Raw genomic sequence first — 27,864 nt, forward strand, 5'->3', positions numbered from 1 at the left:
TTGAAAGTAGATTTGCCAAAGTGAAGGCACAAAGTGGTTAAAATACCATCCTACAGTATCTGCATCCAAGTGCTGTTCAGTTACTAATAACTGCAGACAAGCTGTGATTGTAAATACACTGTCATGGAAGGCCATTTGTCTGGGTTATATCTCAACTCCATAACAGACAGCAGAGTGAAATGTTTTAATAACTAAGGTTACACTGGTATTAAAAGGGAAAAGCTCCCCAGACAGAAACAGAATTAAAGCCATAAGCATCTTTTATATATAAGCATCATCTTATGAAAGCAAATGCGAACACACTGATAGAGATCTGCATCTAAAAATTAGTCATTAGCTGTTTATCCTGCTTTGAATTATGTATAGCCCCTCTTAGCCTTCACTAGTGATTTGGATTGTTTCACTCCTCCAGCACAGGCGGCCATATCTCGCTGATATTGGTCAGACCAGCAGCATATTTCCCTCGAGTGTTCAAATGCAATTTCATGTGTGAGCCAGTCGTGGCGAGGCTGTGGAAAAGTGATATTCTCAACCGTACATGGATGTGTGAACAATAGCCGGCTCGCACATACACACATGAAGTTGCGTGAACAGAAACGAACCTGTATGCTTTGTCTTCACTTCTATGATGTATTATTGACAATATGTTGTGTTTGATTCGTTTGTTGAGGTTTGCAGTGGAGAGAGGTTAGTCTGGCTGACATCCAAAGCTACATACAGCACCAGAGAAAACATTACAAATAGCCAAACACATCTGCTCCCCATCCTGATATGGCTGTCATCTGTCAGTGTACCGTTTCACATGACAGACATGCAAACACAGTCGCCTCGCTCCGCACTACAAAAGCACACCAGCGACTCCTTAGCATAATCCCAAAACACTGACATGACTGTACACCTCCGTACTCACGTCCCAATTATCCCGGCCCTCTGTAGAAACACACAATGCCTACAGCATACCGCGCAACATCCCACGTGGCATCATTAAAGTCAAACAAACCGCCTGAATGTTTTATGTCCCGCTCTCCTCAGCCTCTCTGTGCACCAGGCTCCTTTTCTCTCACTCATGTTGGCTGTCTCTCTCTCTCTCTCTCTCTCTCTTTGTCTCTGCTTTTCCTTTTTTTTTTAAAATCCATTGCTGCCCCGTCTTACTATTCTCTTGTTGTTAGGTACAGCTCTACTTTCTCCATCACGCTGTCACACTGTTGTATGTTTTCCTATTATACTTTGTTCACGGTCCGCTGAATTTGTATTGTGTATCTGATAAAAACCCGATTCAAAGGTTGCTGTCAGCATTTCAGTCATCGCAAAAGTGAACGAAGACTAAAGAAGAGTAAAGAAACTGAACTGTTTTTATGATAGTAAATAAATAATGAATCACTTTTTCTCGTGATCCTAGCTATATATCTTTGAGCAAGATATAATAGTGAACAAAATACAGTATAATGGTTCTTATTATCATTGTTGTGTCTTATGTAGATCATGTGCAATATTAGGGAAATGTGCAATATGTGTTATTGTGGTTGTGATTGGTACATGCTACATGCTATTCTGTTTACTTGTTGTTTGTATTTATTGTTATTTATTAGAACTTTGCTAGCTAATGTGACAAGGCAAATTTTCCTTCGGGGGCAACAAAGTTAATTATTTTGTATCATATAGTATCATCGCACCGTACCGTACCGCACCGCACCACATCACACTACACAGAACCACACCGCACCGTACCGTTCTGTACCACACCGTACTGCACCGCACCATAATGTACCACATCGTACTGCACCGCACCGTAATGTACCGCATCGCATCTCACCGTACCACACCGTACCGTTCTGTACCGCACCGCACCATAATGTACCGCATTGCATCTTACCATGCCGTACCGTACCATAATGTACCACATCGCATCTCACTGTACTGTACCATACTGCACCGCACTACACAGAATCGATACATTGCACCGTACCGTTCTGTACTGCACCGTACTGCACCGCACCATAATGTACCGCATCGCAGCGCATCTCACCGTACCGTACCGCACCGCATCACACTACACAGAACTGCACCGCACTGGACCGTTCTGTACCACACTGTACTGCACCGCACCACACTGTACCGCACTGCATCGTACCGTACCGTATCGTACTGCATCATATAGTATCGTGTCTATAGGACTGGACCCAGCCTTTAGACATGAGGAAAGATCACAATGTATAAATCATAGCTGCACATCATTTGAGAAATGTTTTATATGACACAACTGTTTTAGCACAGGGTCAGGATGGATTGATATTTGCTTAACATAATCCAGAGGAAAAAGTGCTACATATATCCTGTGTTCATATGCAGCAGAAACATCATTTCAGGTGAAGACCAGAAGAAGATAATAGATCAACCACTTTTATCATTCCCTAATGCAGTGAGACTTATAAATTCTTAGAGTAACAATTCTGCAATAGCACCCTTTGGGAATTATTTTCTGCATTAAATCAGACCCAACGAATTGAAAGTATCCGGGCAGGGCAGGACCAGTGAGGACAGGAGCTTAGGATGTGACTGTCAGGGACCACTGGCCAATCTATCGTATTGATCTGTCTATGCAGCGCTTTGAAAAAATTACTGACTAATTGCAAAACATGAAGTCTGGAAACAAAGTAAGAAGAGACTTGCTTCTATCCACATTTGACTGCTTTAAACATCTTTTTTTTTTTCATTTGGCAGTTTTAGACGAAGGCTCCTCGGTGGTTATGGAAACACTTTCACAAAATGACAAAAGGAGGCAGTGCATTTCTAATCAGCATTCAATCTGTTTTTAGGAATAACAGGAAAATTACACTTAATAGCACTGTTGAGTGTTGTGTAAAACTAAGCACCAAATGTCTCTCTTGACAGCACAGTGATTTGCAGATCAGAATTCGCACAAGACTTAACAAAAGCATTTTGTATTGGATTATGACAGTACTGTGCACTTTAGTTCTGTCGCAAGAGACCTTCTACTGCCAAACTCAATTTACGACAAAAGATAGAGAAAGTGCCAAAGCAGTTACGTCTGTGAGCTTTTCACATCTGCTTTGGAAAACATGAGGTGGGACAGATGAGTGACTGTTCGCAAAAAGCCACCAGCCGAAAACAGTTGTGCCCCTTCGCAGCGTTCCTCACAGTTGACTACACCTGCATCTGTTCTGCTCCTAGCTCGTACCTTTTATCGCTTTTTATCACCAGTAAGTGAGCCATCAATTTTAGAGTATCAGTAATTAAAGTTAAAGCAGTCGCGTGTTCATACTCAACAATCTATCGTTACCATCATCTACCACCAAGCGACGGGAATACTGTCAGGAAACTGCATATAAAACAAGAACACAGCATCTATCTAGGATTAAGACTCTGCCTGTGTCTTAATTCATTTTTGTCTGGCCCTGGCCCGGCCCTGCATGTCTCCTGTCCTGTGACTGAGCTTTACCTGGATCCACGGCCATCTGTCGTTTTCGGCAGCAGTCCAGGCATTGACCAGGCCCTTCCTGTTGAGGCGTGCAAAGTACGGGTACCACTTCTGCAAGCCAAAGAGTGCACGGTGGGTGGAGGAGGCTGTTATCTGTTGGTTGGAGATTATGCCGCCCTCCATGCCCAGTGGTCCGGAGCATTCTGAGGGAAGAGAGGGAGGAAGATGGATGAGACTTTGTGTGATTTGAGCACTCAGAAATACATGACACTCAGTATTCAGAATAAAAAAATACCACAAAGAAAAGTGTTTTGTGATGACAGGGGTTTGTCCTCCATTTTTCTCCTAAATGTCTCCACATCAGGGTTGATACTGTTGTTTTTGTCTCCTCAGATTAGAACAGTTTCAGACACCATCATGAAAACTGCAACTGTTGTATCTTCATGATCATGACCTTGTCTATATCCACCCTGTTTCCTGCCTCTCTTACTATAAATGCTGCTTTGATTCATCACAACAAAATCCCCAAATGCTCCCATGATGGCAAAATCCTTTTGAGTCGCAGCAGTCAGAGGAAGACTCCTCTCCGCCGTCATGCTGTCCACATCCGAGGCACTTACAGGCTGCTCCTTCATCTCCTCCATCAGCAACAGAGCCCTCAGGCTTCCACCTACGGAGCTGCAGCCACTTCTGGACAGCATCATCCCTAAAGTCAACAAGCTTTGTAACAATTCTAAACATCCTACAGTACAGGCTGCAGTATAAAAGCAGGAAGGCATGACAGCGATGTCTTTAGACAAAAGCACTTTCCTTTCTTCTTTAAGCAGCTTGTTTTCCCTCATAATCCTGATTGGTACGTTCAGGCGCATCAAGAGCATTTTAATAGACATACCTGTGGTGAAAGGGATTCTGTCCAATGCAGAATTAATTGTGCTGCAAAACAAGTACTTCTTTGTCTTGCCATTTTTATCAAAAGTCTTCTGGGAAACAAATAATAATAGAAAACACATGAGAAAAGAAACACACTGAAGAAGCAGATGGAAAGGGGGCTTGTATCCATATGGTAATCTAGGCAAGAGACTTACCACATAATACATGTCCATGCCAAGCATTTGAACATTAACAGTCTAGCCGCCATTGCTCCCAAAATTTATATTTTTTTAAATTGATCATTTACACTGAATAAATCTATATTTTTTGGGTCACAACACATCAGGTTTTCTGAGCTCAGGATGAGTTTAAATGAGACAAATATGCATCTAAATCGTGTAGTTTGTCTTTAATTGTGATGCCACCGAGTCTGTGGGAAGCCATCATTATTGAGGACTCAGGTGTGCCAGGAAAACAAAATAATGAATTCAGCTGGGGTTGAATTGCTGCTCCCGAGCAGCTGTGGAATATTGCCATCATCAGTGAATCAGATGAGGTTGCAGGTCTTCAGGTTCCTGCAGCCAGAGTAAATTACATTACAGAGTTTTGTAAGTGAGATAGTAAATTAGATTGTCTCGTCATTGGACATCGTCAAAAGCAGAATTTGCAATATGCAACTTAGTCACTTAAATTGGCCTAGAAAGCTGTTTCCCACAGCTGAGAGGTGACAGAGTCGGCTTGAATTCTGCTAAAGAAACCCTGAATCACTATATTTCCACCAGCCCACAGAATCTCTTAAACACAGCGGTACTGAGGATGTGCTGTGCAAGTGCTAACAGATGTTCAAGTTTTAATTAGTCTTCATGTCAAGCACGTAGATGACAAATGCAATGATTCATGTATGAGCTTTTTTTGGGTTTTAAGAATATATTCTCCAAATTAACATAGTTTGCAATTATATGAATTCTCTAGGAAACTGTAGCTCCCACCTTCTCAGCTCTAGTACATCTTTCACTGAATTTACTGCTGGAAAAGTGGCCTGTTGATAAAGCAGTCATTAGCAAACATATACCAGTGAAGAGAACCTAACATTGGCTAAATAGTTTTAAGAACTTAGGAGTTTAGTAGAGGCATAGGAAATTTAAGGACATAAGTAATAATCTCAAAGATTTTCATGTAAATAAATGTCTGTTAAGTCGCTATCTATCACTGAATGAGGTAACACAATGGTGATTGAGCCTATGGCCCACTGATGAAAGCTTCTGCATTTGCAGTAGATAGTATTATTACAGACTGGGTGTCTGTGGTGACTTTCGCAGAAAAAAACAAAAGTGGTGTCGTGGTTAGTGACGTGTTTTCCATCAGCCAGCAGAGGTTGGTCTGCCAGAGAGGATAGGCGGAGCTAAGTGGCTGCTTTTCCGGTCTCTGCAGGTGTAGGGAGTAAACAGTAATCTACTATGGCTGAACAAACAAAGAAAAGATCGATGACTACAGATACAACTTCGAAAATAAGTGAAAATCCAAAGAAAAAGAAATTGGACGATTAGATGAAGGCAAACAGTCTAAAAAGGAAAGCGACCGTCAGCGAGGAAAATCAAGAGTTACAACCGGAGCCAACCGTGAACGTCACACATGCAACACTGTCTGGATATCTGGGAAGTGTGCTCCCACATTTACCGTTTATCGCCACAGGTGCCGCCAAAGAGAACCAAACTGAGATCTTTGTCACTTTAATTCCCTGTCTGAGATTGAAGATGAAACTCATCCATTTCCATTTAGAGGTTGTATTGTATGCACTTCTCTTCCCACTTACTTCATTAAGATTATTACTGATTTAATTTCACTGCCAACTTTTTTTTAAATGATGACTCCTATGGTATTTATTTCTAATGACAGCAGAGATTAAAGTGACTAGAGTAACAGCAAAGAGGGCACACAAGATTGTTTTATTATTATTATTTAAAGATAATTTTTTCGACCTTTGCCTTTATTAATAAGGCCAGTGGATAGAGGTGGAAATATGGGAAGATGCAGGGCTGAGGGTCAGGGGAGAACCTGGGGCCGCTGCGTTGAGGACTGAGCCTCTATACATGGGACACACGCTTTACCCACTTAGCTAAACCGGCACCCCACACACGAGTTATCATCGTTCTTTTTTGTAAACCGTGGTGGATCGGATCTTAACCTCTCATTTCATCTAACTTCTACTGTCAGTGTGTCTTTTCCCCAGATCATTAAATAGCTGTTTCTGACAGCGTTGGTAAAACTGAGAGACTTTGGACGTGTCCCAACAGAACGAGGACATATCATAAGTGCAGAGTTCAGCCAGAGGCAGTGCTGCTCATGCCGGGCGGGCTGTTAGTGTCTGTGTAAAGCAGCCTTCAGGGAACCCCTGGAGCGATGGTCACCTTAAGGCTGTGATGCCGTCTTCACTATTTAAGCAAAACACCTGGGTATACACACACACACATACCGGCAGACAATGAAACTGGCAGAGCTTAAGAGCTGTGAGGAGACTTACACCATGAAAAAAAGCCAAGAGTCAGGGAAGAATAGAACAATGAAAACAACCCCAGCACGACTTCTCCAGCTGCGAACAGTGGGGTTTCAGGCGACGGGGGGGCCGAGGAGAGACAGTGAGTAATCTCTGAGGACAGTCCGGGGGGAACGACTCGAGGCTGGAAGAGAGCGAAGAGTATATCTCTGTGTGTTTGTGTGTACTACCAGAGCACTGTTTTTATATTCCACTGTGGCAAACTACTCCTGCTCCACTAGTCCTTCCCTGTGTGTGACTCATTGCTTCCAGACTGATGAGAGGATGGTGTAGGTGGATGCGGTGAAGCCTAATGATGAAGCTAAGAGAAGCTTGATTTTCCCAGATGGATGAACCTCATTTGGTCCTTTTGAAAAATCTCAGCCTAATCCAGCTGAAACCCTCGGATCAGAAAGATGTGGGACTGTTGGCTAGAAGTAGGAATTGGTTGTAATTACACCAAAGAATTTGGAGAACATGGGAACTGGGGCCTCTGTGGTGCTTTAGGCTAAATGCTAATGTAAACATACTAACATGCTTGAAATGACAATGCTATCATGTCAATGTCAAGGTCTTATATTAACCATGCTCAACATCTTGGTTAAAAGCATTAGCATGCTAACAAGTACTTAACACAAAGTACTGCTCACAACTGCAATCAGGAGAACATGTTTCATGTGACCCACAGAGGGCAGCACATGACTGAGATGTCATGATAATGGCCTCATGAAAATCTTATGAACAGAATCTGCCCGTACTCTGCTGTGTGCAGGGTGTTAACTGAGAGTTGATCTCCTGATCAAGTTTAATTAATGCAGAGAGTGAAAACAGGAAGCATTCTTCATAAACCCAGACTTTAACTTGTTAGATACCCTGTGGATCTGCTCTCCAGGCACAGGCACCACATGGTTCAGTCCTGAAAGTGTTGTGGAATGTATTTTTCCTCATTACCAGCTAACGTGAGGGCTGAGGTGCAATGTTGCACTGACACGGTATCATATTTGTCTGGATGTTGTACCTCTTGGGCAGCTCTCTTGTAACGTATTCTATGCGGTTGTTGTGGCAAGTCGCTGTTGCAAAGTCGCCGTCCCTCTCACCTCGTGGCGATGATGGGCCACTCTAACGAGCTGCCTGCCAGTCGTCCGTCAGAGCGGCAGAGCCAGCCGGCCCCCGGGCCTTGGCCTGCTGGCCTCTGAGCATACATCAGCCCTGCGACAGCACGCATCACTAACACCACCGTACCCTGATGTGACAGCTGAATCCATCTCCCACAAGCCCTACCTACAGCCTAAACAAATTAGAGCCCACTGAAATTAATGCCAGCACACCAATACTAATGAGCACGCTGCAGAGAGAGGGGATGAGGAAAGGAATAATAAACACACAACACAAACATCAGACGTACAACAGCGGTTCCACAGGTGACAAATGAGACGGGCTAAAATGCCCCTGCTTGTACAGTATGCCTGTGCATGAGTATGTAACCTATCTACCTGCAGTTATGCCTTTAAGAATGTATAAGACAGCATTCAATATTAAATAAAATACATAAATAATCACAGCCTGAGCAATAAAGGATCTTTGAAACCAATACTGATACTAAAATTTAGTAGAAAAACAACCTGCTAATCATATTTTGGCAATTAAGACGAGAAAGAATGAACTTGTCACTGCATATCTTTGGGTGCTTTACAGCATATTGAATAATTAATATACACCTGAAAAGTGTCAACACTTATGATCACTTCCTGTTGGACTTCATTCAAGTGATATAGTTTCATTTCTTAATCTCAGCAAGTCATTTTGGGATTACATGATATAATAACCATTACCATTGATCATATGAGCAAATAATAACAATAATTGTCAACATTAATTTGATGCTTAACAGGGTGATCGATTCATTGTAAAGTAACCTGACACATTTAACTATTCAAACCTGTCACTCTAAAACTGGGTGCCTCAACGCAGGCCGAGGGTGCCAAAAGATCGGTTCCACTTATTTTAACTGTACATTTGAATTTGAGGTCTCGCAACCACAATGTTGTGATGCATCTCGTGTCTAGGTTGAAGGTATAAGTTGGAACTGATGATGAGTCCTTGCATAAAAGTGCATTCCACATACCTTTATGTTTACTGCATCTATTGGGGACCAACCAACCAACTCCTTATGACAAGGCTGTGACTTTTGACTATGAAATAATTCATTTAAATAAAGTTTACATTTTGATTTTAATTTTAAATCTGCAGAAATATCTCAAATGATGTCACAGTGATGTCATAAGGTTATCTCAGCTACGGTTTATGTCTGAAAGTCTGCAGTGCTTAGTGAGCTTGTTAAGTTTTCAAGATGTGGGAATGCACCAGACAGGTACTGTGCAGTGAAAGACACGACTGAATTGCATTATGGGAAACATAGTTTTTAACATTTTTAGAACTTTGGCATTGGCTGAAATTCTGCATATCAAAGCTTTAGCTGCATAAAATTAGGATCTGTTTAAAATCTGTCATTCAAAGGTCGACCACCTCTTTAAGCAGCAGACCTCAGGATCAATACTTCCTGTAAACTGACTCTGAGGCCAGTGAGAGTGATTTATGACACAAACCTAATATTCATATCATGTAGCTCTGGGATCGGGGATTAGTAAGAGGAGTGACTCAAATGTCTTCACTGTTGTTTTCTTTTATACATTAGGTAGCACATGTAGTAGACCTTGATTTAGGCGGTATTATTTTTTTGTACATACAGTTTTACAAGCCGTTTGTCAGAAAACATGCAGCTCAGACTGAAAGTATTAGGACTGCAGTCCTGCATTTCAGATGGAAAAATACATGAATAAAACAGAGTTACAGTGCTGACTACAGTGCTTCAGGGTTGTTGTTTGTTTTAATCCATACTGGGTGGTTGGTGTTGGACTTATTGCCCTTTTCACCTTCGAGAGATTTGTATAAAAAGTTGTACAATGTCTACACAGTTGGTCTGCTGTGGATTCAAACACCGACAAATTCGAGCTGAGAGCAGCACTTTTTAGCTTCTGGGGATTCTTTCTCTTTAAACCTAAGATATCGAACAGCAGAGAAGCAAAACAAACCATCCTTACACTTATAGACTGTGCTGCAACTTTAATAATAACTGATGCTGAATTGATGTTCGTATAATTTGCTGTACAAATATTGAAATTAAATGCGGGGATGGAAATGAGCATCATTAAACAAATAATGGAGCTTAGCATATGTTCAATGAGCAAGACTGAATCTCTCTCCTCGAGTTTCCACTCACTACACCCACCACATCAGCCCGGCTCTGTCTCTTTACTCCTCTCTGCCTTCTGTCGTTTTGTTTACAACAACAATTAAAGAAACTCTTGTCTCAACGCAGACTTGCACAAAATCCTGCTGAACAACTGAGCTGCACCTACAGTGAGATAGACGAGCTGATGAATTCATTTGTGAGTAGCAGCGCAGGGTTGGCTCGGGGCTCAGAGTCCACTGATACATTAATCCTCATATGTTCCCAGACTGAGCGGGCAAAATCCCTGCAAAGGCAGAATAAACACATGGGGCCACTTTGAGCTCTCCAGCATCCTGCAAAAAGAAAGATATTTGTGAAGCTGTCTCTCTTTCTACACAGCCAATGGGCAAAACAATAAAAAGGAAATGAGGCCAATAAGCATAAAGTGGATGTGACTTTTTAGCATTCAAATGTTAATAGCATTTTTTTTGTCTTACTTCATGCTTGAGAGTTTATGGTGTTTGTCTGAACAAGCTGAAATTGAGCTTTTATCTGCATATTCATACATTTCATACTGAATGAACATGAGGATACATTATTATTAGTTATTTTATGTAGTTAGTGAAGTTTAAAGACGCTGCGAGGAACTTTCATTTTGTGTCGATTTTAATGACCCCTGAGGACAAAGTGGTCCCAGCGAGCATTTTTCCATTGATGTTCAAAACTGGGTCAAAAGTGAACGTTTCGTCACCGACTAGTTGATTAAACGTTTATGTTGAGACCAGATTTCACCTGCTTCACATTCATACACATATTAACGGCAATTTGAAAGTCTCATAGTGGCTGAAATGATTGTATAAGTGAGCAGTGCATCATGAAAATCTTTTTGCAATATTGGTTGGATTCAATATCCTGACAGCTGCATGAGCTGAGTACTCAACCCCATCGGCTGCTGAGTGCTCTTGTGAAACCGGTTTCCGTCAGGTTTTAATGAACTACGTCAGCATCCAGGGGGTCGTTCTGCCTTCTGCGCCTTCTTTTTTCGTCTTGTGTGGAGAAGTCCTTCACAATGTCTCTGAATCTTCTCTTTAACATCACACAGCCCATAAAGCGCCGTGTTTATGATTTGTGTATGAAACATTTTTGTGTAGACCGGATTTCACCAGGCGCTGCAAAATGATTTGGGAGAAAAGCCCCAACAATCATCACTTTCCTCACCCTATCAACGCTTAAATGATCAAAATTATAAAACAAAAATGTGTTTCTGACACGTTGATGTTGTAACCGTATTTTAGCCAGTTGAAAAAAGTGATTTCACCCTGTTTTTAACAAAACGTTTCGACGTTGAAATCCGGTTGGTGCTCACTGGGGGAGTGTTGAATCTCTGTCCTGTACATGCGTAAGTTAAGTTTTCTTATGAATAACCTCATCCTGCTTTTTAACACTAAATGTGTCACTCACTGTGAATCTCTGTGGAAAATGTAAAGAAAAGCTGTTTGGGCAGCGTGCTGTTAATCGTCTTGTCTGACACTGACCCGGTGGCAGCAGTAACAGTTATAAAAATACTATATAGAAGAGTCAACCTTCACTGATGGTCTCGTGTCATTTGTAGGTCATATACAGGCATCAATACTAATTTCAGTCTCTTTTCTAACCAGTTAAAAACTGCTCACAGGAGCTTCAAATAAATGGGCTGTGCATATGTATATCTTATGTTGCTCATATTTCATTTTTACATTGTAGGTTTGGAACTAAATCAGTCTTTTAGCCAATACAAGCAGCAGAAATGATCACAATAGTGGGATTTCAGGGTGTACTTTTGATGCCAGCGATTTAGGAAACATAAACACTGTGTGGAAAATTATATCTGTAAATTTAGATTTTAGAGAAATAATATTTGATCATGCTTTGAAAGATGTAGTGTAAAATATACAGGAAGGACTTCCTGTAGTGTATGCGAGTACTTTCAGTGTAATCCGTCAGAAAAGATCAAATAAGGATCCATATGTATGGGGTGGGATTATTAAATAAATACAAGAGATTTATACTACTAACTTATGTGTCACATAATATGGATAAAAATGAACCCCAAAAACGAAAACTTTTCTGGAAGAGACAGAATCTTTTAAAAATAAACATCCAAAAACAAATGTCCTCAAAACTTCTAGAACCTCGGCAAGTCAGCGCACTGTGATTATCCCAAAGAGAAATACCAGCGGAGCATCATTAATCGATCAGTTAGCCTGGCTGATAAACACCCTGGCTATTTGGCTACTAATAATAATAATACCCCATGAGAAAATACCCGGAGCCTCAGGTATGAGGGTGAAAATTAATATTTGTCAAAGAATTCAGAAAGAAAAATCAGAATAATTATAAGAAGATAAACAAGCACTTACTGTATTGACAGTTCCTCCCCATGTACTCTCCCGGGCAATCGCAGGAATAGTTGGCAACCAGATCCGTGCAAATGCCCCCGTTCTTGCATGGGTCCCTTTCGCATTCATTAATATCTGGAAGAGACACACACACACACACGCAGAGAAAAAAAGGTGCGTTCATTTATTTGAAGCAGACATGTAGGCAATTAGAAAGAGCTCATCCTCATTAGAATGCATTGGTAGGGTGCATATATTGAATTCCCTGTGTGTGTTACTTGACTCTGTCTGCCCATAGCCGCTCTCACAGAGACACCCGTTTATAGAAACGAATAAATCAAACAGCTCCTCAGGAGACCTTTAACGCCAGAACACAGGCTGCAAGTTGTGAAATGTTCACAACAATTAACCTATGTACTTTCTTTGTAATATGTAAGAGTACTTTATGCAGCTTTGAATGGGAGTTCTTTACACTAAACTTTTGCCCTGCAGATCAAACTTCTTCAGTTCTTTAAAGCTGTTTAAGGTAAGTGAAGTATTATTGCTTTTTGAAAATGATAACTGCAGTTGCTAAATACAGTTCGCACACTCATAACAGTTGAGTAAAGAATGACAAAAGTTAGAGACAATATACTTTTGTTGAGGTGCAGCCGTATTCTGCTTCTAAACAATCACAGTATATGTCAATTTAATAAGCACAGGCCCCTTTGAAGCTACAGTAAAACGTAATAAACGCAGCAATATAAAAAATGCCTATGGTCAATTAAGAACCTCAAGACAAAATAACTTTATAGAAAAATAAACATTGTGTACACTTAAAAAAATTCCCTTCAATTTTTACATTTGACTGGGGGCGCTGGTTTAGCTCAGTTGGTAGAGCAGGCGCCCCATGCACAGAGGCAAAGTCCTCCACACACTGATCGCAGATTTGACTTCTGGTCTGCCGATCATATGGTGCATGTCATCCCCCACTCTCTCCTCCCCACATTTCCTATCTCTTCAGCTGTCCAAGTGAAGAAAGGCAAAAAGCCAAAATAACCCTCAGATCTTTGAAAACAAACAAACATAACTTTTGACCCATTAGAAGTAGGTGGCGTGGCCTGTATCTGAAGAAATCCTGCCCTTTTGCCTCAATATTTTTGTTACTGGCGTCATCCTTTGGGCAGTAGGTGTGTAGCCCACATGCTATATCAGTGTGCAGCATGTGAAGACAGGACTCTATAAAAGCTTAACCATCTGGTGCTGGATCATGAGCGCTCAAACTTGAGGAAGCTATAAGAGAGGTTAGGCCGCGGAGGAGGGGCTTACTTTGAATGTTGCGCTTACAAACCATAAATGGGGGCTAGTTCATGCAGGCAACTCGAGCTGCACTGATTCATATTTGACTTGCGCTACTCTCCTGAATCACCTGACAAACACTTCCTCTCAATTTGGCCGGTCTCTCCCTCTGCTCATCATCGCTGCCCTGCACCAGTACTGCGCTCATACTTTCAGCCCTGGCATCCACCCGTCTGACCAGGGGGGTTAAAGATACTTATCTCATCACGTCGGAGTCGAGACGGCGGACACAAGCTGAGTTCTGCTGCTGCAATAAACAAACTGTAACAGACATGAGTTGTCTGACTGAACTGAGAAATCCTACTCATTGTGCCTCTAAGCTTGCCTTGGCTAATGCACCATGAATGTGACGTTTTGTTTCTGACAGGGAACATCATACCATCATTATTATTTAGTCACATGCAGCCTTTCTTTTGTCAAAATAATTTCAGTCCAGTTCCAGTTTACAAGACCTGTTTATTACACTAATCCATCTATAGCGTAGATAAATACCTATAGTAGATAGTAGTGAAAGTTCTGCAGTGGGCTCAGTAATCATCCCCACTCCCTTCAATAAAGTGTCAAACACAAACACAGAAGAACAAAACACACTGTCGATATGAAGTAATTGTCACACGATTATCACCCACTGTACAGCCGCCTTTGCTTTGTGCTGTAATTGCTCTCTGAAATAGCTCCTCTCTGATTGACTCATCTTAACAATTACAGCAGGTGACAGACCCACAATTCAATCTCTCGCACCCATTTGCACTCCGTTCTATTATAGGTACAGTTTACAGTCACACAAAGGTGAAGGAAAGAACTTTGAAACTCATTTCTAATGATTTCCAAACTTGCTCGTCGCTGCAGAAATGCTTCTAATCCCGCAAAACACACCGTGAGTCATCTGTGACTCATAGGTGTATTTTAGCTTCATGAATATGTACCCAGGCCCGAGAGTCTGAGAGCTTAAGAAAGTGAAACATGATTCAAATAAGTCTGCCATGCTGCTTCAGCTCTCTGAGATTTCATCTTTAATATCTGTAATAGCCATTTGGGTTCATGCATGATATCTCCAAATGTATCTTTTGTTCAGCGAATGTCTTTGTTCTAGAAATATAGTCACGGTGTTCACACAGAATGGTCACTGAAGTAGTGTGACTGGAAGCAGCAGCATCTTTAATCTGAAGCAGAAAACTAGATAAATTTATGAGAGAGAGGGAGAGATGGGAAATGTTTTGTGATCCATGGGGGGCATAAGAGAGCTATATTTGGGTATAAAGTAGTTTGAATAAAGTAGTAGTTAGTTGGTTAACCTCCGACACAAGGCGATTTAAGTGAAAGTGAAATAAAATTGGAAATAAATAAAATACAAAACATGAAATAAAAGCACAGATTGTGCAACTGAAGTGACTTCTTTATGCCTATTTATCATATTATTCTGGGGATGATAGAAGAAAAGTGTTTTACTAGCCTGTCATCCCGTCGTTTACACAGCACAACAAAAAGAGCCGATTTCACAAAAGGCACTCGAATCAGATCTCTTGAAACACACGCTGCATCAACACACACCTATGCTGGACACGAAGCAGACAGATCGAACACAAACAGAGCAGATTTCCATCATCTTAAATGGGATGGAAAATAAACGTAACACCTGTCATGCTGTGATGGATCTTTACATGTGACATTTATCATTAGGGGATTTGCCTTTCTTACATTCTGCCAGCGCACAGATGGTCCGTGATTGTCTATTTGTGCATGTCTTTGTGTTGCTCTTTTTCTCTTTTCCCCGAGACATTTGCAGAGAAATTTAATAAAGCAATTCATAACACAATGCACAGTTGGTGCACAAGCCCCCATCTCCCCAAAATGACATCATGGTTGGATCACCATTGTCTTCTACATTAAGCTGGGTACCATGTAGTTGATTTAATGAGGTTTGCATTATGGGACTCAACCTGGTGAGATTCACTGTATAATTTATATGAACTAAGGCTATAAATCCGAAGCTTAGAGAGGGAAAATAATGATGTCATGATCTTACTCAAAAACCACCAATTTCTAGCTAGCGCTGTCGCCTCAAAGCTACAGGGTTCCTGGTTCGAATCCCAGTTCGGACAAAGTGTGTGGAGTTTGCATGTTCGCTCCGTGCATGCGTGAGTTTCATCCGGGTACTCCGGCTTCCTCCCACAGTCCAAAGACATGCTCGTTAGGTTCATTAGTGACTCTAAAATTGCCTGTAAGTGTGAATGTGAGGGTGAAAGGTTGTCTGTCTCTATGTGTCAGCCCTGTGATTGACTGGCGATCAGCCCAGGGTGTACCCTGCCTCTCGCCTGATGACTGCTGGGACCCTGAACAGGATATGTGGTATACTGTAGATAATGGATGGGATGGATGGATGGTTAAAAATGTTCACGGTCGATGAATAATCACGATCTATATTCTGCCTTATTGTGCATTTATTTATTCTAATTGCTTGTCATCATCAAATAGAAATAATACCATAATCAGTTGTTATTGTACTTGCCCATACATAATTTCAGTTCCTATTATGTTTTAATTGTGATTCAGAATAATCATTAAAACAAATTTCCTCCTGTTTACAACAACTTAGCCCTGCTCGTAAATGTGCTTTAATGGGCTAGTAGTGGATTTTCTGATATAATTACCGATTCAAAAACAGCCATGGTGACACTAACCTCCGACTGACAACATACAATTAAAACAGAGATGAACAAACACCCGTCAGTGAGAAACATCTTGATTATGCGAGTGCACGGGATTCAAGGGCGATTAAGAACTTGAAAAATGCTAAATAGAGCCCGTCCGTATAGAGAACAACAATGGTCAATCCTCATTAAACAATTCAGCCTCCAGATTCTTTAATGGATCCATTAACTGTGACAACAACAATAACCAGACTTATACAGTTATTAATCAAGGGGACAGCCCGGCCACATGAAACATTCATGCATTTCACAGCAGAATAATATTTACCAGGAACATTTGGTCTGCACTAATTGCCTCAGATGGAAATGTGACTTTATTGCCACTTGTGATCATTGAGATGTAATGAATTCACTGCATTAACTTAATGTAGATCCAAAAGTGAATAAATGCAGAAGTATTAATGAGGATATCCTAACATGTATATGACAAATGTAGTGCAATAGATTTCACTGAAAAAGCTCAGTATTATACAGTATGTTGAAAGTGTACAGGAGGCCCCCCATATAGAGACAGTTACCTAATACGTCAAGGGACGAAGACCGTAAGAAAAATACAGAAACGGATACATCCCGCCCTTCACTAAGAGTCACAGGCTGGAGCCGATCCCAGCTGACATCAGGCGAGAGGCAGGGTACACCTTGGACAGGTCAATCACAGTGCAGTGATGTTTAAAGGAGGAGTTCGTCCCTGGAAAAAGCCACTGTCAGTCAAAGCTGGTTTTCTCTGTAATCAATAGAACAATAATATTTGAAACTGTCGCCATAGCGAGCTCCCTGGCCTCCGCCAGATGACACGTTTTATGTCGTCTGGTGGAGGTTTTCCAGGGCCCATTGGAGAAGCGGATCCTCCAAAGGCACAGAGCGAATTTTTTTCTACCATAATGGCATTAGCTCCCCATAATAGCCTGATATCACTGAGGTTGAAAACTGGCCCTTTAAAAGTTCCTCCCATACTTTATAAAGCACAATCCAGGGTTATTTCACCACGGTTATTACGCCACTTAGATAAGTGATGCTGTTGTTACCCTTTAAGCTCATATCCTGCATTGTTGCCAGCAGTACCATGTAAGTTCAAATACAAAGGTTGAGCCAAGTGGGCCGGCCACTAAAAAAAGCCTGGAGCGCGACATAGCACTGAAAGAGGAAAACACAGCCAGCCCGTCTTACAATTTGCTTCTCTTTTATGAGAGGCCATCAGCCCCTGGGAGATCAGCGCAGGGAAAGTGAGACTTAAAAGCGGTGTATTGCCAGTAAATCAGGTGGGAGAAAGGGGATTACTTCAGGGAATGCAGTTAATCCACCCGATAAAAAGTAGAGAGGAGAGGCGAGGGAAGGCGCTGAGAGGATGGGAGAGACGGAAACTGTGAGAGAAAGAGAGGAGGGGATGATGTGATAGCTCAGTGATCAGGTAAATAAAGTGTACACAACTTCTTTAACACAGTGACAGGCATCCATCTGAAGGGGTGTCCCTCATGAATATCAGTCAAAATCTGCTTTAAAAATATATAAATAGCCAACATTTAGCAGCATTCAGGGTAGTGGTAATGGCACTCTCTTGGTTATAACGATTTAACAAGCCAGTTTGAGTAAAGATTTCTACAGTGAAAGGAGACAATAAAACTAGCAGGCGTAAAATTTAATGCAATTCACCACTCTGGCTCTCCAATAACATTATTTAAGTGAAGCTTATAATGTTCAGTTGTTGTTGAAACTGGGCCAGAATGAAAGAGATTCCACTGAGAGTGTATTTAGTGGCACAACACTGGATTTTAATGTATCATATCGTCTGCCAACGGTACATACAGTAGATTGGAAGACAAAATGTGAAACACGCCAATTTAGTGTTTGTCCCTCATTTAAATTAAGATGAATTAAAGTAATTAAATACCACAGATTTTATGTTACCATCATTAGCATTTCATCCCTAACCCCCTGAGAGACTAAAAGTTAAGCTCTACACCCTGCATATATTTCTGCCAGACTCTCACTATCCTCTCATCGGTCCGCTGCAATTTCTCGCTTACTTGGTTTGCTCCTCTTTTGCCCTTAAAAAGTGCCTCAGTCGGACAATAATGAGAGCAATGAATAGTGCTATGTGTCAGGAACTAACGCCGGTTGAGAGCATTAAATTGGCTGTGCTTTGCGTCCAGAGAGCAGGAAGAGGCCTGCATTGGGGGGGGTCACCTGTGCCCTCTCCGCTGAGCAGCACTGACCTCTGCAGCGCATGCACCTGCTACTACAGCCGCAAAAACACACAGCCAGATGACTCCGCTTTCCAGTTCATTCAACAGGAAAGCTATTGTGTCAAATCTTGCACAAAGGAGAGTCGCTGAAGACGTAAATGTGCCATAAAGGCGAGGCCAAAAAATGATGAAATTCCATCAAGTGTATTAAACCCTTTGTGCTTGTCTGAGTGTAAATAATTGTCCAGTAATTGGTGTTCGGAGACACTTCAAATGAGAGGTTAGAGAAGTGACACCACCAGAAGTAAGAAAACAGATCACTTTTGCAGTCAGAAAACGTGTTCAACAATGTCCTTGAAAACATGTTCGGAAATGTCACTTCTTTAAGATTCTGATGTGTTTGAGCTCCAGCAGGGGCAACAAGACACATTTAGCACACTGTTTCTGATAACTGTGGCTTAAAAACAAAGGGGGGAGATACAGATAATGTAATGCTAAATGTAACATGAAAGAACAACACTGTTTAGCATTTAAACACACCTTTTTTGACATTTGTGACACGTTTTTATGCTGTTCAAACTGCTAGTGCAGATAAGCTAGTAGCTAGCTTGAAAATGACGTTAGCGCACCCTTTCCTACGTGGATGTTTGTTCACTAGCTATTTCAACAAGCTAAGGTTCAAGATGCGCCCACAGTTGCAGATAAGAAAGGGACATTAAAGCTAAAAGGCTAATGTTTGCTGCCAGTCACAGTTTATTTGCTCTTTTTGGTCTGTGTACAAGCTGCTGTTTGGCTAGCATGTATGCTATTCTCCATATACTGTATTAGTTGTTTTCCTCAGTTGAGAATGGGGGATATGTAATTAACAGAGCTTATTTACAAGACAAAAACAAGAACTTTAATTTCAGTTGGATGTAAATGTACATGCAGAAAGAAAGCTTAAAACATGCACCAAGCATAATAAATCACACATTTGAAATAAACGCCTGCTAATAGCTAGTAATCCCCTCACACTTGTAAACCCCTCAAACTTAATTAGCAAAATGAAAGGTAACGTCCCAGCAGAATTGGCCCAACATCTCACTTAAACCCATTCAATTACAGTGAGATGAAACTGAGTAAAGCCTCCTTCTCCTTTTGCCAAGATATTTTTAAGCCACGCAATTGGAGGTTGGTCAAAATTTTGTCTCATCGTGTTACATCTCAGTTTAGTTCCTTTGCACTGTTTTCTCTGTTTCACTGTGTTTTCAAGAGCCAATGAACCCGCACATGTTCGCCGAGCATGTTGATCCTCCTGACCTTTCTATCCAGACAAGAAGCATCCCTTTGACCTCTACGGTCAGTGATCGACAGCTATGAAGAGGACAACCGGTTGTTTATGCCTGCCACATAATTAACCCTTGACCTTGAGCACTCGTACTTCCCCCTGAGAGAGGCTGCTGCTGATGCTCTGTGATTCATGGTGGTACCGCAGATGTTGGATTTGATACTGAAACGAGATTGCAATCTGCGGGCACACAGAATGAATTCATCAGGGGAGGAATGAAAAACACACAGCCGATGATTTACATTGCTCGGATGCTGCTCTGAGCAGGAGGAATGTGGCCTATGAGCTATCTGATTGAGCACTTTATTAGGGAAGTTATGAGGAAAGAAATTTACGAGAATATTTAATATATTTATATAGTGTTCAACTTAAGGACTTAATATACGACACTACGTTTATGCTCATTGTCATTCAGTGGCCACCATATCTAATAAGGAAGAACATTATACTGTATACGATTGCTTAGAAATGTCATGGAAATTGCATGGCCACAATCTTCTGCTGCACATGCCATGTTATACGCATAAACATGCTGTGTAACACCATGGGAACAACACATGTTCAGCCTATAATAGAGCTACAGTCCTGATAAAAAAACAGCATACCCTGGGCTGTCCTGTCCTTCCATCCACAGTGATTAGTGCCCACGTCTTTCCTGTAATGCAACCCTGAGCGTTATTTATTTATTTAGTGAATATAACCGTTCCACACTCATTTTTGTCCGTTTTGATGTGACAGAGGTGGAGATAAAAGAGCCACCTGCTCCCGTCTCAGCCGGAGAAACACCTCAGTAGTTTGCATGTACAGAGTAAGGGGTTTATTATTGGTAAAATTGAGATACGTGCAATGTTTTTCCACCTGCATTTCATCCCATGTCGTATCTTATCTCATCTCGGCGTGCATGTTTCTCATTCTTTCCTGTAGATGCATACACACACGTTGCACATACATTACTGTATCTATGCTGAACGGATTATTGCTTGCCTGTGTGGATTCCAGCCGTGATTTTTCTATGGTGCAGCCGTTCTTCAAGAAGTGCTGACACGTCCTCGGAGCTGCATCTTTGTATACAGGCGATCAGCCTTGGATTTTGCCTTTGACAGGTCCTGGTGCAGTGAAATGTGTCTAGTCCACACTACACAAGGCCAAGACAAGCCCTGTCTCTCCGAGTTGAGTCAGAGATGGGAGATGGAACATGGAAGCGCCTGTCTCCACTGTCAATCTGACCTGTCAATCTCCCCTTGTCTTACCCACGCCACTGAAGTGACTATCACCACAGGATTCCTTTTCGGGGTCTGATGAAGTCCCACCAGCAGATGAAAGAGACATTTTAAATCATGAGATGTATCCTTGAAATGTGTTTTCACAGTGATACATCTCAGCCTTGGTCATACACACACAGGCTTTGCATAAGTATTGATTTTATTGATCTCCTATACAGTTGGTTCTCAAGTCTCATCTCAAATGCAGGTTAGTTTCCACAGTGGAACATGCTGTAACATTTCAAGGGATATGATGATGCATGAAGCTGTGAATTCAGGATTAAGAATAGTGTATTCCAAGGACTGGCTTTTTGAAGTGGGATTAGCCCACTGAGACGTTATTCAGAGCAGCACTCCAGCAGCCCTTGAAAAGGTATCTTAGGCTGCATTGCAGAGGGGTTCTGAGAAGCCAAACACTCATCAGTTGGAAAGACATGCAGACCGGGGGGCTTCTCCAGAGCTGGGGTGTGCGGAATGTGAAAAGCCCTCAGCGCGCAGACAGAATGACACTCGGAGGAAAGCCTTAAGTGTCATTTTAAGCTTACAGATGGAGTCTCTGCGGCAGGTGTGTGAGGGGAATACTGATACAGCCCGGTACGACATTGTGATCCACAAGCTCCTTAACATCACGGCGGTATACTTACTAGACTGTTTATGAGGCACTTGAATGGTCAGATAGAGAGTGAGGGAGGTAGCTGGCTAAGAGCAAACATTAGTTGAAGTGGGGGAAAATAAGGAAACAGAAGATGTACAGAAGGTAATTATCTCAAAGATTTTCATTTCAATAAATGTCTATTTATTCACAATCGCCAAATCAGGTAACACAATGGTGATTGAGCCTATGGCCCACTGATGAAAGCCTTTTCATTTCCAGTATGTAGTATTAATATGAACTGGGTGTCTGTGGCGACATTTGCAGAAAAAAATCACAAGCAGCGCGCAGTTAGTGACGTGTTTTCCATCACCCAGCAGTGGTTGGTCTGCCAGAGAGGGTAGGCGGAGCTAAGCGGCTGCTTATCCGGTCTACGCAAGTGTTGCAAGTAAACAGTAATCTACTATGGCTGAACAAACAAAGAAAAGGTCGATGACTACAGATACAACTTCAAACAGAAGTGAAAATCCAAAGAAAAAAACAAATTTGAGGCTCAGATGAAGGCAAACAGTCTGAAAAGGAAAGCAACCGTCAGTTACAACCGGAGCCAACCATGGACGTCACACATGCAGCACTGTTTGGATATCTGGGAAATGTGGTCCCGCAATTACCGTTTATTGCCATAGGTGCCGCCAAAGAGAACAAAACTGAGATTCTTCGAGATTATAACTTTAAATATCCAATACACACAACAAACAACAAATTGATTGTAACAATACTGAAAATCTTAATTTCATTTAAACCCAAAAAACAAATACTAAAAAACTAAACCTCATTGCAGCACCGGTTCCTAGACATGTATGAAATCTATTATCACCAGTTTAGATTAGCATGTTAGCATGCTAACATTTGCTAATCAAGATCTCAGTGTACTTTAAAATGCTGTTACTTTTGCAGGTATAAGTGATAAGACAAAAAGACATTTTGACTTGTGGTTGCTTGATTAAATGTCACAGCATCATCAAATTAATGACAATTCATCCTCTGGGGGTCATGACCATGTGTACCAAATTTCAATCCATTCACAATTTGTGGAAATATCACAGTTAAAGTAAAAAAAAGTCAACCTCATGGCAGCCAAAGTGATAAATTCACTCAGGCTCATCCTCTTTGGATAATGACATAGTCTGTAAAAACTTTACTAGAAAGTTGGAAGACATTTCAATCTGGACAAACTGACCAGCATGGCCTTCCATAGCACCGTAGTGCTAGCATAGCTACAAATGTCCTTTACTATCAAAATGAAAGAACTCATATCAAAGGTACGAACACTAAAGCATAATGACAAATAAGTTTAGTTTAAATAAAACAATCCAAAGTAAAAAAGTTCCATCATGACCAAATTTAAAATCATATCCACTAGAAGAAGAAGAGTTTTGATGAGGGTCAGATTCTGCATGACATATGCAGAGTTTAATATTGATAGTGCTGCAATATTAAGATACTTCAGTGAGAGTAATTTCACACTGATTTCATTAATTCATTTCCTGGCTGACGCCCTCTCTGAACTTTCCTTTTCTGTGTCTAATGAACACAGGAGGAGATTCTGTGAATGCTTCAGTGAAACGTGTACTATCATCCGCACAACGGTCGTTCACACGGTCGTGACTCATGTTGAGTCACATTCATGATTCAATCAGAGGTGCAACAATAATATAAGATCTCCCTGCAAGGCACCGATCAAATACTATGTTATGGTTTTCAAACTGCACATTCTCATGAGTATCCTCCTTAAACTGCAGTAAAACAACAGAGATACTAATGTGTCCGCACAGTGACCATCCTGAATTTATGCAGCCCTGTGGAGTCAAGCTGAACATTCATCAGTGTTCTGTTTTGGCTTGCTGTGCCAGCCAAAAGCTCCGGGCAGGACTGAATCTAACTCTTTTCCACCACCTGGGATTTGGAAATGTATCTCTATTTATGCTCTGACCATCTGCCAACAGGCGTACTGCAGAGGCTGGGAGGTGACAGCACAGCTCAAGTATCCAAGGGGGCTTCACACAATTAGGCCCTAGTTACAGCTTGTTCCCTGAAAGGATGAACCAGGGGAAACGATTCTCGGGGAATAGGAAAAAAAGGAGGGAAAACAATAACTATATTAAACAAACATGTCCAGGGTCAATTCGAAACACACTCCAACAGAACCTCTCCCAAACCCCTGCGAAAAATCTTTCTTTTTTTAACAGCGCTGCCATTTCCCTCGACTCTGTTTTGCTAACAAGGCTGCACTTCGAGCTGCCACTGTGACCATTTTATGTAGCTTCAACTTCCTGAAGGCATTCTGTGCCATTATATTTGGTATTAACAGCAAAGTTTCTTTGAGGGGGGGAAAAAAAACTGTCAACTGTAATTTTGCTAGCAAAGCATTACCTTGCCAAAGAAGAAAGGTCATCTTACTCAAAGAATGTTTCTACAGCAGTTTTTATTTGGCTGGATTTGCAGAATCCAGAGTGCTTACTGAAGGAATATGGAAAAAGTGACACATTTATATTATCAATGATAGGTCAGAGCATAACACGCACAAGGCTAACACAACAGCATCAGGGCTAAGAACGGGTAAATAAAGTCCAAGGCCATGCTCGGTATTCAATGAACTTGAAAAAAGGTCAGTTGTGCGGTGTCAACCAAAAGGCTCCATCTAGAAAGCTAAATAAAATATCTCTGTCAGTGGCCCTAAACACCTTGATTCCAGCTTGTTTCCCCGGCTTGTTATCCAAAGTGCCCTCTGACAGAGGAGAGATGGGGTCGGCTCCTCCTGGGACGGAGAGAGGGTCGGAAGGATACCCGAGAAAATAGACATTTGAAAAACAACACTGATCTTTGACCGGTTCTCTTTTTGCTTCGTGGATGCATGTGCACGGACATACAAAGAAGCACTGAGAGCAGACAAAAACACATAGCTGACAAGAAATATAAATGTACCATAGTGGAAACTATATTACAGGTTGCCCTTTTTTAAAGCAGGTCTAGTGTTTCTGCCTTTATTCTGATTTTAAGTGGATAAATGCTTATAGCAGATTTAATCCATCGAATGAGAGGTCCTTAACTATGGCTGCTTCTTCTTAAAGAGGGGGTATTATGCTGTTTCACGTTTTAAGACATGTATAATGTTACAATGTTGGATGTTCAGACTAAACGTGGGTGAAGTTTCAAATCTGTAGGTAAAAGTATGTTGGAGTAATCCCAAGGCGTCTGCAGGCTGCTGTGAACGCCAGGTTTCACACAGTTTTTTCTAGGCTGGCTTCGGAGAGTTGGCCAATCAGAAGAAAGTGGGCTTGTAGGGGCGGGGTTTCTTTAAGGGACAGAGCTGACGTGTTGTTTCAGGCAGAGGCTGTATGAGGGCCCGCACGGAGCACCAGTGTGAGAAAACTGAGTTTTTTTAAACTGTTAATTATGCTAAGCTACTCCTATAGGTATCACAGAGAGAAATATGAAGCTTCAAATTAGCTTTTTACCCCCCCTTTAATATATTTAAATATCAAACATATATCAAACTTCATAGACATAACAATGTAACTTGCATTTGGTCCTATTTCTTTGCACCTAACCTTAATCTATGTCAATAAAAAGCTGATAAGTGCGTATAGAGCCTAGTGTCGCAACTGACCAACTACAGGGTCAAGGCCCAGTTCCCATAAGGATCACTGTCAGACTATCTTTTCATCCACCTTCAAATGAAGGCCCTCTGAGACACAGTGCGATGCGACATGGACAGTGTTGTCAATCAACAGGGTTGAATAAAGGAACTGTTAAATGAAAAGCTGCCAACGACAGTGCTCCAAAACAAGCTGAAGTATACTCCAAAGACAACACATACTTGAGCATCAGCAGAGGCTGCGACCCATTGCAAAAGAATAATCTATAAATGTAAATAGATAGGATAGGGAGTATTGCCAGATCATGAATAGTTGTGGTTAAGACTGTTATCTCTATCTTTCCACACAGATCAAAAACCTAAAAGTCATCCAAAGGCCAGATTTATCGACCAGATCATGAACCAGCACATAATTGGTGCTCAGCTGTTGCGTGCTGCTTCGAACAAAGAAAGACCAAATGCGCCGTGAGCTAGAACAACAGCACTGCTGGCTCAAAACCATCTCCATCTTTCCATCTTTGTGATCCACAGAGACTCCGGCGAGACAGAAAGAGAGCACACAGACACACTCCGTCTCTCCATGAGTTGTTGATCGTCTGCGCCTGACTGTTTGGCGGTGCGGCTGTGGTCGCGTCTTTGGACGTTTGGTCGACTACGGACCCTTCCCCCAGAATTCTCTTTAGTCATCTCTTCCTGTAAATGCAGCTTTCTAGCCACAGACGGAGAGCGGTGGGTGGGCTGTGGGATTGTAAATGTAATGTTAAGAGGGTGTCTGGAAATGGCTGTGTCCTCCTCACAGCTCTACATCACTGTAATGTGCCAGTAAGAAGAGCCTTGAGGCCGCCTGCGCTCGCTAAAGTTCTGAGGCCACTATAGAAAGTAGGATACTCTTTTTGGCTCTGATACAATGAGGACCTTGGGAAAATCTGGCAGGAAGATTAACAATTGAAGCAAAACACATCAGAGACTCTTGAGCAAACCTATAAAGACAATGAAACAGTGCTATAGTTGCTGCTACAAACCTTTATTCTGAATTAGAGCAACACAATCAATGAGAGAAAGGAGAGCAAGTTCTACATCGTAGAAGAGGTAAAAGTTTTCCTGAGAAAACAAAGTGGGGTTCAAATTATTCATGCTAATTTATGCGTATAAAAATAAAACTAGAGTGCAGATTAGCATAATTCCAGTAACACTTCCCGGCTCTTGTAAGCCACGGGCTGTTAAGACGACACAGATTTATACCTACAAGAACAGACCTGAGGCGCCGTGACTAAACTGATGCCTCTGTTTATTCTGAATTAAGTTAACTTTGTGTGGACAAAGTGCTCCTTCTGCCTGTTTGCCACAGAAAAGTTTCCCTTTAACAAACTTTTTCACTTACATATAGTTGTGCTTAAATCAATCTTAATCCAGTTAGCTAAACCTGCCCTGCAGACTTTGTTTTTTTCCCCTCCAAACTCGAAGTTAAAAATACGCCCTTAAACAACTCCGCTATACTGCTCTATGACCTAAGACAGTTAGTGGAGTTCTGCACATGAACGGCTTTCCCCCGGAGCTACGAGCGAAACAGCAGCAGCACTTTGCGGAGCTTCACCACGGAGAAGAATGGAAAGCTGATTTTGTGGACACAGTGGCAATTTGCAGGATAATTTGTTTGAAATGAGGGTCCATTTTCTGCTGTAGAACTTTTATCTCTTCTACAGAATAACTTCGGAGAGAAGGAGCAACGAAAAACTCATTTAGTCCAAATATTTGGTCCTAGTGTTGTTAATGAGGTGGAAACTCCAGGCAGATTTAGAGGTTTGGCAAAGAATTCGTCTCGTAAAGTGGAGATTTCTACCGCTAACTGAAAGGATTTGGGATTCTAAAGGTCCGGGGAGATGCTATTAACATTTAAGAAAAGGAGAAGGACATTTTCCTTCTTCTTGGTGAACTTTACTGGAGTGACTTTAACAGCGCAGCCTCACAGAAAGGAGGCGATAACAACTACTTCAATCACAGTGAGAGGGGGCAGAAAACCACAAGCCCCCCCAATTTCTCTGCACTGTCCTCTCTCGGCCGCCTCCATTGCTGGAGTGGGAGATACTCGTCTAACAAGAGCTCCCTTTCCTTCCTTTCCTGCCTCTTTCCATCACGACATACTGTAGATCCCCTACAAAGTCACCTCCTGTGCGGCGGTGGCAGGTTTGAGAAGGGCGAGTCAGTTTTCGCTTGAAGAGGCGCAGGTAGCCAATCGGAGGTGTGCTAGGCGAGTGAAGAGGTGGATGTTTTCGGGGGTTAGAAGGGGGCTGGGAGAAACTGTAGGACCGCTGCCTGACAAATAGAGTCTATTGCTGTAGTC

The 27,864-nt window shown here is 41.7% G+C and overlaps 1 protein-coding gene across 2 annotated transcripts in view; it reads right to left on the reverse strand.

Annotated features, from left to right (window-relative positions):
• The window catches only part of edil3a (EGF-like repeats and discoidin I-like domains 3a), a 116,684-nt gene that overhangs the window by 39,451 nt on the left and 49,369 nt on the right, over positions 1-27,864 (reverse strand). For both annotated transcript variants that reach the window (XM_069683163.1, XM_069683162.1), the window contains exons 4-5: positions 12,474-12,587; positions 3,461-3,642 (exon numbers count right to left, since the gene is read on the reverse strand). In XM_069683163.1, the coding sequence (XP_069539264.1) occupies positions 3,461-3,642; positions 12,474-12,587 (296 nt within the window). The remainder of the gene's footprint in view (positions 1-3,460; positions 3,643-12,473; positions 12,588-27,864) is intronic.

The sequence above is a fragment of the Semicossyphus pulcher genome, unplaced genomic scaffold (genome assembly GCF_022749685.1).
Source record: "Semicossyphus pulcher isolate SPU_LCO1_2020_fin unplaced genomic scaffold, fSemPul1.0.p SCAF_6, whole genome shotgun sequence".
NCBI lineage: Eukaryota > Metazoa > Chordata > Actinopteri > Labriformes > Labridae > Semicossyphus > Semicossyphus pulcher.